Below are 12,794 nucleotides of genomic sequence, written 5' to 3'. Positions count from 1 at the left end.
GCTTTACCCCGAGGGGAGCCTTCCAGAAATTCTCGAAGGCCAAGGTTAAACCCAGGCCGAAGAGAGGGTTTGGAAATAGTTTTCAACCAGCAATAGACGCACCTCGGTTAGAACCTCACTAGCTTCGTCATTGCCCCAAGCGCAAAGATAACCCAGTTACCCAATTCCTCAATCACAACAAAACAAAAACCCCAAATTCCTCGGAAGCAAAACGAAAACCCCAACAAAATCCAACGCCATCGCAACGTCGCCGTGTCGTGCATGAGCTTGAACGAAGAGCTTGGCTTGTTATATTGGAGTCCATCAACGCCCACAAAGATGCCATAAACATCGTCGTCGCGGGTTTCGATGCCTTTGTGTTCATGGGCTCGGCGGCTGGAACTGTCAAGGTATGGCGATTCGCAATCATCGGTGACCAACAGGGGCGACTTGGCTGCTAGGTTTGGTTTGAAGATCAATCATCGAAGTGTTTTATTTTTATTTTTTGTAAGAGTCGAGTCTGCCCGTTATTTATCGGGTTCGACCCGACGTTAATGCAAAATCGTCTTTTATCGGACGGATCTAATCGGGTCAGACGAGTTGACGGGTCCAACGAGTATTTTGCACAGCCCTAATTGGAGGGACGGAGGCGGAATGTTGGAGGTTCCCTCCCGCACCCTGTCAACGGATGGGATATCCCATCCCGCATGGACGGGCAAAGCCCTGGAAGAAAAATTCCAACCCCCGCCCATGCTGGGCGGAGGGGCGGCCCGAGCTACTCATTTTTTAATCCAAAACAGCGAAAACGCGAGGGAGAAATGGACCCCGCATAACAACGGGACCTGGCGCCAAATTCACGTGGGCGAGGGATGGCTAAATCTGAGTCAGCACAAACTCACTAGCCCTTCATTGGCGTGTAGAGCACGCGTCAGCCCATAATAGTTTGAGCAGCAAACTGAAACATATACACCGGCGATCACGATTTCCACGCGCTTTGAAGCCGCTTTAGTTTCGAAACCAAAGCAACAGGGAACCAGGAAAGAGACGAAGACAGAAAGTTTAGCTCCTATACCTCCTTTTGTGCTCAGGTTTTCCTTTCCTCAAACTTAGGACTCTCCTCCCTCTGGGTTTCAGTGACTACTCATTGATTCGCCCTCCTTTTCTGGGTCGAGATGAACGAAGCAACGGAGAACCCAGCTGAGATTTACAGGTCAGATTTCTAGTTTCTTAATTGTTTTTCTCTTTCTTATAGGTTTTTTTAATCATTAATTTTCTTTTTTTTTTAAAGCTAGTTCTTTTTCTTTTCTATTTTTGACATAGTGAAGCTTTCTGATTCGATTAAAGTTTGTTTAGATGTCTATATATTGTTGAAAATCAGCCTAAAAGTCGCTAAATTTGGAGTGTGTATACAGTTTTTTTCGTTGCTTTGTCTGTGGTCAGCAGTGAAGTTAGTTTTCAAGCCGAAAAGGTTATCGTAATGGATTAGTTTTCAACCCGAAAAGGTTATCTTACTGGATGTTCGATGTTCTTTTTAAAAGCTTTGGCTATTGAGTAAGGTGTTAAGAGGACAATTTGCAGCATAACCCTGTGTGTTGCTAAGGGGCCAAGGTTCCTCATATAAAACTACCATTTAGGTCTTTTCGTTAGCTTTCTTGCTTTGGTTTCTGAAGATAGTGAACATGAGAAGGAAAGACCCTTTATTCTTTGCTGTACAAAGGACTGTTACACAATCAGATAGGCGATAACGTAGCATGGATCTACTACTCCTGACACTTGGTTAGCAAAAAGAGTTTGAGCTTGATTACTTTTCTTCTTTGGGGTGTTTCAGCAGGGACCAATTAGTTGTTCTTTTTATACCGACTTACTGTTTACGGCTAGGTTTGGATGTTGAGTTGAGTTGAGTTGTAAATAGTAGTATTTTGTGGATCCCGTCGAGATGAGTTTAACTATTTTAGATTGAGATCGGTTTAACTTTTTAGGTTGAAATATTTGAAGTAGGTTGAGATGAGCTTAACTTTTTTATGGGAAGTTGACAAAGTAGTAGATTAAAATATTTGAAGTAGGTTGAGTTGAGTTTAGTTCAACAACCAAACACAACCTAGTGTTGTCTGGTTTCTTTTTAAGAAAATTGTATCCAAGAGAACACATTTGGATGGAATTTTGCAAGGCTTTGTGGGAACGCCCTGGTTTTTTAGCATTCATTTCTCGTGGACAGAAAAAACGCAATTTAGTGAGGCCCTGTAAATGGAAGGAGCATTTTCTTGGGAAAATTTAAGGTCAAGATTTCAGGGGTTTTACCATGTTTATTCTAACTGCCTCAACCCCACCACATTTGGTCCCAACCAGCAGCACAAAAACAATTGTTTTGAAGCATGATTCAATCTTATTTTAGGCCAATAAAAAAGAAGCATGATCAGATGCTTGGGAATTATTACCACTTTGAAGGCTGCTAGTAGAAGGAACAGTTTAATTGCTTGTATGCCATATGGTTGTCGGATAGCTTACATAGTTTGTGATCTAAAGCAGGTTCTGATTTGATTAGTAGGTGTTCACCTTTTCGTCAGAGTATAACCGTAATCTGTCAAGAAGAATTTCGTTGATAAATCATGTTATTATAAACAAGATATGTGTTAGTAGGCTAATGACGGCAGGGAGAGGAATATTTAGGTTTCGGTATTAAGAAGACCTCAAACAGGGGATTTTCTGTTGTTCCTCGTTCAACAGTGTCATATCCTGTTGCCATGTTTTAAGGACCTATATATGGTTGACCATGTGCCATACTCACCACTAATACACATCAACCAAAGGAACCAAAGATAGTGTTTTTGATTTTGTATTTCAGGTTCAAATGCTGTTGTGTTCATATCTGTTGTATTCTAGCTATTATCTTCTTGCTGCCTATAACTGAAGGCTCTTGGCAGTAAGGATTATCTCATTTATTTTTTGTCCATGTCATTTGGTTTTTATGTAGTGATTGTTTCCGCTGGATTTTTCAACAAATGCTTTTTTGTGTAGTTCTAAACCAAATTTGAGGTTAAACTTGGCAATCAGAAAAGTTGAGCTTCATGTTTCTCTCTTTATTTTGAGCTAGCAAAGACAAAAGGCGGTCATGTTATGCACATTCCTTTTAAATTTTTGACTAAATTATTGCGACATGCAGCATTCCTCTCAGGCCTTTCTTGTTTCCTATAAATATTTCCTTGTTACACTTCAGCTTCCATCTCAAAAAGAGGCTCAAGGACAACATTGTTAACTTGAACAAGAAAAGAAAATTACAGGCAGAGCAATTGGATTTGCCTAAACCAAAGCATAAATTCTGTGCTCGGAGCTTTGCTTGTGAACCAGTCTCTGTGTTCGAAACAAATCCTGGAGTGGAGAGCATATTTACAAACATAAAAACTGAAAAAGCAGAGGGAGCAGCCATGGATGATGAGTCAGAACCTGAATCAGCAAAAGATAGCAGCAGTTTTGGTGTAGAGTCCGACCCTGCCATGTCTCCGTATGCAACAGAGAACCTGTTCGAGGGGCCTTCCCCTTCATCTGGTAATTTTGACAGTGGCGACTTAAAGGATACTGACCACTCTTCTGGTTTCAGAAAAGACAACCTAGCATTTCTGATTGGAGAGCGTTCTACCCTTCATGATGGATCACGAGCATTTCAGAACCTTGATGAGAACCTCCTAGAATTCAGTAATGAAGTAGATTACTCTTGCTCAGAACATGGAAATGACAGCTTTGAACAACTTACAGATAAGGATATCGAAGATGTTCTCTATTCCAATGGGATTAACCCAAATAAGTACGTTCTTTCATCAGGAAGATGGACTGTAAACCAAGGTAATTTAGGATTAGATAGGATGTGGATGTGTGAGAAAAGGAATTTAAGATAAATGATCATACCTGCGAATGTGCATATGCATGGGGTCTCAGACCATCCCATCTTCTTCTGTAAATCGATTTTGCCATAATCTATACCTAATTGGTTGGCTTGTTATTTTATCATTTACTGGATGGAGAAATAATTTTAATGTTTTGTATGCAGAGGCTCCATCAGGAACTAGGAAACCAACCATTGATCAAGAATTCGAGCAGTACTTTTCCAAGCTTATGCTGTAGTATTAATGAATCAAATATGAGTAGCTAACATATATATTTCCAGGTTTTTGTGTCGAATGCAAGTGTGTTGATATATTATGAAGATCTAAAACTTGTTACTTCTCATAATCCCATCCCAACGATCCTCTGCAACAAAGAATGTGAGACTACTCTGGTCAGCTTTTCCCCCTCTCCTTGTAATCCTTGAACTATATCATGATTCCTTATATTACGTACGGTAGAAGTAGATATTATCCTCTTTGTTTCCCCCCTTTTTTGGGGGTGGATGGTGTATTTTGTATGGGTGAAGAGTAGGGGCGGCTCAATATATTTTGTGGCCTAAGGCGACCGTTAAGTACATGACATTTTAATTTTAAAATGATAATAATATTTATAAGTACTATAACATCTATAAGTACTATAACAATTTGAAAGAGAATTTAATTTTTCTATAAATAGAGTACTATCCCTTATCCATATATATACTTCTTTTAATACTTCTTTATGAAAACAAATTAGGTCATCGATATCAAAATAAATATCATATTTTATAAAATATTCAAGAGTAATATGTCATTATGATTTTGTTACTTTTATTCCAATTTCACTATTGTCCGAAAAGTTTATACATTTTGAGTAAGATTTTTTTTTTTAATAAAACTTCTATATTTTCTGGTTTTTTTTTTAACCAAATTTTACCATTTAAGATTGATTTTATTTTAGGTAAAAAATTCTCCATCTTTTATGCTAATCAATATTTTTTCTATAGTTTATTTTTTAGGGTCATAATATTTTTGTTTTTCTTTAGGGGCCAACTCAAGGTGGGGGCCTTAAGCGGTGGCCTTAGTTGCCTACCCCTTGAGCCGGCCCTGGTGAAGAGTGTTGGGCTTCTTTGTTGGAGTCTATTTGTGGCAGCCCGGTTGATGACCCGACCTGATAAGGATACATTGCTTGTTTCTTTTAGTCAATTTTCAATTAGACTTGGGCCAAAAAATTCTTTTGCTCGTTTTGGCTCTTGATCTAACACAACCTACTAACTAGGATTTACCATATATTATATTATTCTCTTATATGGCCGCCATTCTATATTTTCTCATCATTTGAAATAAAATTTTCTTCAATTTTGTGAATGTAGGCATGTTTTTGAACCATAAGTATTGTATTGTGAATGATTGATTCTAGTTTTTGTTTACTTTTTCTTCTTATCATTGCTAACAAAAAGAATCTTTTAAGTCTCGTTTAGATATTGAGATGAGATGAAAAATATGTGAATAGTAGTAAAATAATTATAATTGAAATATTTTATGCGGTTTTGTCAAAGTAGAGAAAAAAATTTGAATAAAAATATTATAAAGTTAAAATATTATTAGAATATAAATTTTAATATTATTTTTATTTTGTGATTTGAAAATTTTAATTGGTTTTTTTTTTTTTTAATTTTGAGAAAATTGTAATAATTAGATGAAAAAGTTAAAAAATTGAAATTTAAAAGTATTTGTATTTGAGTGGTGTTTGGATGTTGAGATGAGATGAGGCCTAAATCCAAACTGGCCTAAATATTTGAGAGAAGCTCTCTCCTTTCTCCTCCATCCTCTCCAAAATCACTCACGCCTACCTTTCCTCTAGCTCATTCCTTGAAGAAGCTACTGATGGAGGGAAGGATCTCCTGCTCGTCTCATTTTTTCTTCTCCTTTTGTCTTCATCATTCCCTACACACAAACATCTGAACTAACCTTGCATTCTTAATTAATTAGCCCCAGCCCTCTCTTTCCTATCAACTATCTTCTTCTACTACTATATATTACTACTAGTGCACCTACTATTTTCAACCTCCATAGTTACTTCCTTGCTTCCCAGCAAAATTCTATCTAGCTGTGTACTGCAGACCCAACCTCCTGAAATCCTGATATGATCTCTTCAGGTCCAAAAATCTTGCAAAATTGATGTCATATTTTCTATTGCTATATAAAAGGGGAGTCCAAGTCTACTTTTTTTTTAAAATATGTTGGGAAATTTATATTCTTAAAGATATGATTAAGAAAATGATATAACTCCCATTAATATGAGACTTTATGGGTGGTTTGGATAGTGGGTTGAGATGATATTAAATGAGATAAATGTTTAAAATTGAATAAAATATTGTTAGAATATTATTTTTGTTTTGAGATTTGAAAAAATTAAATAGTTTATTGTATTTTGTTTGAAAATCTGAAAAAATTATACTGATAGGTTGAGATCAACTCATTATATAACAAATCCTTACACTTGGTCCATCTTCAGGAATCAGCTTGCAGGAAGTTATTTATATTATTTATTTCAACAAGTAGATTTTCTTAAAAAAAAAAAAACAAAACCAGTAACATGAAATTTCTTGAGAAAATAGTTACATGAAGGTTAATTAAATCAAATAGTATCCAAAGAAAACAGTAAATGTCTGTGCAACAGCGGATTCTGTGAAGGGATGAGGCAAGGGTATAAAATATCCATATTTTTTTTATAAATTCACCACTCAGATTGCTAAGAAGCTTAGTCTTATTGTCTGCACCGTAAGATTTAATTTATAAAAAAATATTACATATATAAAATTAAACAAATTTAAAAAACAAAAGAGAAAAGAGAAAAGAGAAAAGAGAAAAGAGAAAATAAAATAAAATATAAAAACACTCACGATTGTCCTCGAGTTGAGAGGCCATGTAAAAGCCGGCACCGCGCTTGTGGTGTTTGTCTGTCCCTCCTCCTAACACACGCATGACCCACCCACACTACGGCGCATATAAGGAGACATAAAAAAAACATTCACGCTTTAAGCCAAAAAAAAAAAAATCTTTCTGGCTGACACGATTCACACAGGGCTACGACCTCAGGCCTTTGATACTCAATCAAGGAACTCATGAATAGGATTAGCTTGTCATGAAAATAAATTGCTATGTGACAAATGTTAAATATTTTAACGTAAACATTACTAATTAGATATTTGATTTTTTATAATCTATAATAATAAAAATAATGATAATTAAATACTTACATTTCTCCATCTATTTGATTAAGAGTTTGATCTAACTATGAGAGAATAATAACCCTAACAATTTAGCTTCACAAATGTCTCTCGATGACTATAGGCAATCTTGTATTGTAGGTGAGAACTTTTTAACCTATCAGTACTATTTATAGATCACTTCTGATTATCAAGAAATCTAAGACTTTGTGTTTGACTGTGGTTAGAGATATAGAGTTAATTTTATCTCTTATGAGTTTTTCTTATCTCATTATAATTCATCTATTAGCTGATAAGTTTTGAACTATTCCAAACTCTATCAAGATAGGTGTGTGAGATATAGCATTTAAATAAAACTTCTACATTCTCCCACTTGACCCATACGCCTATAAAATAATATTTTTCGTTCATGGGGTTTATTACAGGAAATTAACCATACTGTGCAAATTCATTTCCTAAAACCTTTCACAACTCAAAATACATTTCATGAGTTTCATAATATTAATGTCAAACCAGCTATTAATGCGAGTTATGGCGGTCCTCTATTATGTAACCAACAAATTTACTTCCATGTATCACAACACCAGTAACTTAATTTAACATGATTTTTAATTGTGATAATTAAGGCTAATATTATAATGTCTTGGGTTCAAATTCATGTCTATTGTAGACATTATCTTGTCATCATTCATCTACACCATTTAGTATACATATAAAGTGGAAAGACAAGAAAACAGAAACAACCATAATAGATATCTTTCAATGTCTAGTAATAAAATACTTAGCATATCAATGATCACTTTAACATGTTCACATCATGGGTATAAGCATACGACCCATCTTTTCAACATGTCCTTTAAAGTATAATCATTAACACACTATTGTTATGGACATATTTGTTTCTCTACTTTCTCTTTAACACTTATGTATCTAAATTTTCATTAAATACTTATCATTCGAAGAAAAATATTTTAAGAAATTCTTACAATACTTTCTTAGCGGCTTGCCTATAAGTCTACAATTCCAAGTCCTAAGATAACTTTCCTCAGTCAGATACCATACATTATGGCCTCAAAGCATACCACAAACTCAGTCCCTATTGCACATAAAGCAGTAAGAGATTTGCCTCATACTTTTCCATAAAATAACTCTACTAAATAGCAAAATACATAACCATAACTGTATTTTTCATCATTAGAGTAATCCCACAAAATAGGGTCTAAATATCCAGTTACTTTAAGAGTATCATTTCTTCTTAAAGTAACAATATAGTCTTTAATTTCTTGCAAATAACTTTGCACTCTTTTCACAACTTTTGGGCCAAACATACTTGGGTTACTTTGGCAACAACCAAGAATGTCAACTGAAAAACTGACATTTAACCTTATAATACAGGTTTGTGCAATCATCAAATTTATTATAACAATCATATACAAAATTTCCTTAATAACCTAATCATTTTGAGGACACTGTAAAATATTGAGCATGCCACATTTTATTTTTAAAGCATCTATGAAATAACAATTTTTCATGTAACATCTTCTAAAACTCTATACAACTATACTAAGACAATCCTAACAGTCATCGTCTTGGTATTAAGATTCAATCTCAATTACAAAGGATGTCTCATTCATAATTTCATTTTTAAAGTTAATTAGAGACATAACTTTAATGACATACTACAAACCAAGTCATATACATGCATGACCATAAATAAAAATATACTCTCACTGACTTACGGGTATATAAATTAACAATATTTTTCTTAATTCCAAAACATTATTGATATTATCAAATTTCAGATACCAATTTTTCAAAAAATCTGTTACTTCTTCTAAGTAATCATTTTATTCTTTTATTGTAAACTTTAGACTTTTACTCTACAATTGTTTTCACATCTCTTTGATGTAACTCTAGACGATAATGAGCTACTCATGCCATAGTGATTCTTAATAGGTTCTTTTAAATTTATTAGGAATCTCTTTCTAATCAATGTTCATTTCTGAGTGAAATCATTGATTACAAGTCTGACGCTATATCGTTCAACATTACATTTAAAGTCAGGATTTTGTCTCCACCACCCATTTATATTCGACTTTTCTACATTTCAAACAATTTAGACGAAATTACAGACTTTACATTGATTCATGGATTTCAATCACTATTTTATGCATCGGTATTTTATAAAATTACTTATTTCTATAGCTTCTGAAAACATATGCGAACTTTCATGTAGTTCTATGTCAAATCCAAATTTTGAAAATACACCACATAACCTAACCAAAATCAAATCAAGAAGATCACATGAAGTTACCTATTTGGATGTCTCATTAGCCAATTCTCCAGTGGTGTTTCTCTATTGAGGTAGATGATCATTTGCTTGTTATTCTATGTTATCGTTAAGATAATCATAAAATGAACTATAAGAATTTTCAAAGTACAAGAATACACTTTACAACAATCACATCTTTAGTTTCTATGCTCTCACTGATTTTGCCAACCCTAAGGAATTTTGACATTTCAATTTCCTCAAAATTCAGACTATGAATAGAGACAATACAACCTAAATCATTTGGATCTCCCTGGGTAATTAATAATGTACCCATTAACTATTATACAATCCAACTTTCTTTCATTTTGATTGTAAAGTTTTACTTTAGATTGACTATCCATACATGTATATCCCTTAAATCAAGTTCCACAAGTCAAAATTCTTTGAGACTACTTACTAGGAACACAATTTAAGATATATCACATTGTCTTTAATAATTTTACTACACATCTTTTCAAGAAGTTAACAAAATAGGTCAGGGTTATAACCTGACTCATGATACTTTTCCTGGCACTCACTATTTTAATCTAATTCGATGATTTTCACATTTATACCTAGCTACATTTCCTCCTCATGAGAAGTACCTCAAGAATTTCTAATGGCTTGAGACTTCTCATAATGTAGCAGATAGATACATCCATATCATAAAAATCATTTATGAAAATAATGAAATATTTATATCTATCAAACATTATAGGAAAAATGTTTACATGCGTTTTATGTCTTATCTCAAGAAACTATTTATTCTTTGTATCATCTTTTCTTGATATGTTTGATTTGTTTTCCTTTTATAAAAATCAATGCACATTCTTGACCATGGGTCTTCGTGCGGGTTGTCGTCTTCGTGGGTAAGATCAATGCTTCGCTTCTCAGTCAACTACATTTCTTCGTGTATGATGTGAAGTGATTCCCCTTGTATTTGCTCCATTCAATGTGTGCGAAGTGTGTGATTCTTTGGGTCTTCAAGCAGATCTTCATGTGGGTCTTCAAGCATATCTTCGTGTGGGTCATCAAGTGGGATTAAATGGACAAATAAGGATCTGATCTAGATATATTGCCCTTTGTATGGGTTTCTAAGGCCCTAACCAGTTGATATCACATTTGTGGGTTTATTATTTGTTTGTACCCCAAGCCGGGTTGGTAGAACTTCTACGCTAATATTTTAGTTTAATGATCCATCATTTTAATATTTTACCAAATTACAGGAACACTTTAGATCTTTTTGGCCAAGCTGAGATGTTTGATGAAGTAGAGGCCATAAGAATATGGAAATGGGACCAATTGAGGTTCTCTTCTTAAAGATTGTTTTGTTCATGGCGTGTTGAACTGGGTGAATATATTGCAGAGCATCTCTTTGACTTGGATACTGAAAACCTAGGGGTTTATATGCAATGCTATTATAAAAAAAATATATGAAGAAAGTTCCTGGATGCACTTCAAATTCTATCATCCTTAAACAAAAATAGAATTCTAAATGAAAAAATCTATATCATATATCCTTTAACATCGCTTGGTCACTGTTTCAGAGTCTTCAACAAATAGAATTTCATCCTACTTGTTCTCATTGGTATGTGGCGCTTCGAGGGGATGGACATGCCGTCTTCGACAATATTGTAATTGTGGAAGGATCAAGAGATGGAGTTCTAGTCTTGGGAGGAGGAAATGTAGATGCAGAGTGGGAGGGAATGAGGAAGAAAATATTGAGAGAATAGTGGAATTGAAATGGTGCGTATCGATTAAATTTTTCCACATCAGCAATCGCTTACGCAATGTTTATTTCGGGGCGACTGAAAATATAATTTCCCATGAAAAAATCAACATGACATGACTGACTTCAAAATTAGAGAATTGGCCGGACGAGAATCCAAATTTTCGTGGCCAATTAAGTTTCATGTTTTGATATTAACATGTTTTAATATCATTTTATAAAAATATTATCTTAGATAATTAATAGAATCATTTGAGATATGTTTTTAGTTTTTTTATTTATTTATTTTTCTCTGAGTCCCCACCATGCATTTACCTACGGATAGTGCTACAGCCCCCGCTGGGGGCTCCCGCTGGGGGCTGTAGCATGTATTTGTTTGTGTTTTTTTTTAAATTGTTTTTTATATAAATTTTTTTAATATTTTTTAATATTTTTAAAATATAAAATAAATATAAAATATTATTAAAAACATTTTCTTAATCAAGAAGTAAAAAAAAAAATTATTAAAAAATACTTCCTTAATTATGAAGTAAAATAAAAAATATTAAAAAAGAATTATTTAATAATATTATGAATTTTTTTATTTTTAAAAATATTAAAAATTATTAAAAATATCTATATAAAAAAAGAATTAAAAAATACACATATAAAATACACTAGAGCAAGCTCCAGCATTTTCCTTTACCTACGCACGTACTCGATTCTCCAAGTTATACTTGGTTTTCCGTGTTCAAGTACTTGATTTTATGGGTTCAGTACTACTGCATGCAGTAGTTATAATCTATGCATACCATTTTTTTAAAATTTACGTATAATATTATTAAAAAATATTTTTTTAATCACTAAATAAAAAAAAAAAAATTTATGAAAACTCAACTGCTAGTGAGAGTAATATTTTTCTTTTCTAAAATGTTTGCACATCGCGAGCTTGTACAATTTTTTTTTTTTTTTTTAAATTAGCTCATTTTCCTTAATTTACAGCTCAATTAGCAGGTAGACCTAGAAATTAAAGTGTTGGTTATTAGTCATTAAGATATGAGTAATTATGATGCTTAAGTTCCAAATCTCTGTGACAGGATGCATGCACCATCCTTTAGTACTTGTGTCGTGTTTTTTTTCTTTTCCAAATCTCTTCCTCGGCTATCAAACATTTCATACGTAATCGAACTCTACTTTAGTTGGAAGCAAAGCATTAATGCAGGCCAATCATATGGAGTAGAAATCGCATAGGATCATGAAGTAACACTCAACTTCGAGATTACACATAAGCTTGGATTTTGTCTCTCAACCAAATAATATCTTATTATAATATTTAAGGGTTAATCTGCTACCCACCATAGTTTTTTATTATTTTTTTTAAAATTTGTTTGATTTTATTCTTCCTAAAATGAGTTATTCTATGCATTATCTATACAACACACATTTGATAAGAGAAAAAAATTAAAAAATTATGTGTAGTACTGTGTAATGTATAAAAATGATGAATAGAGTTTTTCTATAATTATTATTTACCTTAAATTGTATCATTTTAATCATTCCAAATTTTATTTAAAAAGTTATATTCATCATTATAATTTTAATTATCATCTTTTCAGTATTTCTTAATGTAGAATAAAATGATTGATATATAAATAAAATATAATAAATGATTTTTCAATCATTTAGCCCTCCGTTTAGATAATAAG

The 12,794-nt window shown here is 33.2% G+C and overlaps 1 protein-coding gene and 1 non-coding gene across 3 annotated transcripts; one reads left to right on the top strand and one right to left on the bottom strand.

The window, feature by feature from the left end:
• On the bottom strand, positions 1-149 carry LOC118348079. The gene has a single exon (XR_004801225.1). It is a non-coding gene; the product is annotated as a U4 spliceosomal RNA (small nuclear RNA).
• Positions 150-975: 826 nt separating this feature from the next.
• On the top strand, positions 976-4,432 carry LOC108979937 (protein FAR-RED-ELONGATED HYPOCOTYL 1-LIKE-like). Of its 2 annotated transcripts, none has more exons than XM_035688979.1 (3): positions 976-1,189; positions 3,194-3,816; positions 4,022-4,432. In XM_035688979.1, exons 1-3 carry the CDS (start codon positions 1,152-1,154, stop codon positions 4,093-4,095), a joined length of 735 nt encoding a protein of 244 aa, XP_035544872.1. In that variant the 5' UTR covers positions 976-1,151; the 3' UTR covers positions 4,096-4,432. The 2 variants fall into 2 exon arrangements, with proteins under 2 accessions (XP_035544872.1, XP_035544871.1); XM_035688978.1 differs by having other exon boundaries at positions 980-1,189; positions 3,140-3,816.
• Positions 4,433-12,794: the final 8,362 nt, after the last annotated feature.

This window comes from Juglans regia, chromosome 3, assembly GCF_001411555.2.
Source record: "Juglans regia cultivar Chandler chromosome 3, Walnut 2.0, whole genome shotgun sequence".
NCBI lineage: Eukaryota > Viridiplantae > Streptophyta > Magnoliopsida > Fagales > Juglandaceae > Juglans > Juglans regia.
This window is presented reverse-complemented; position numbering and strand designations above follow the sequence as displayed.

What these genes read in the sequence shown, in the direction of transcription:
- LOC108979937 (XM_035688978.1), top strand. Translation starts at nt 1,152, where the DNA reads ATGAACGAAGCAACGGAGAACCCAGCTGAGATTTACAG. An exon ending in AACCCAGCTGAGATTTACAG is followed by an intron (nt 1,190 to 3,139) that starts GTCAGATTTCTA and finishes TGCGACATGCAG; the next exon opens with CATTCCTCTCAGGCCTTTCT. An exon ending in AAGATGGACTGTAAACCAAG is followed by an intron (nt 3,817 to 4,021) that starts GTAATTTAGGAT and finishes TTTTGTATGCAG; the next exon opens with AGGCTCCATCAGGAACTAGG.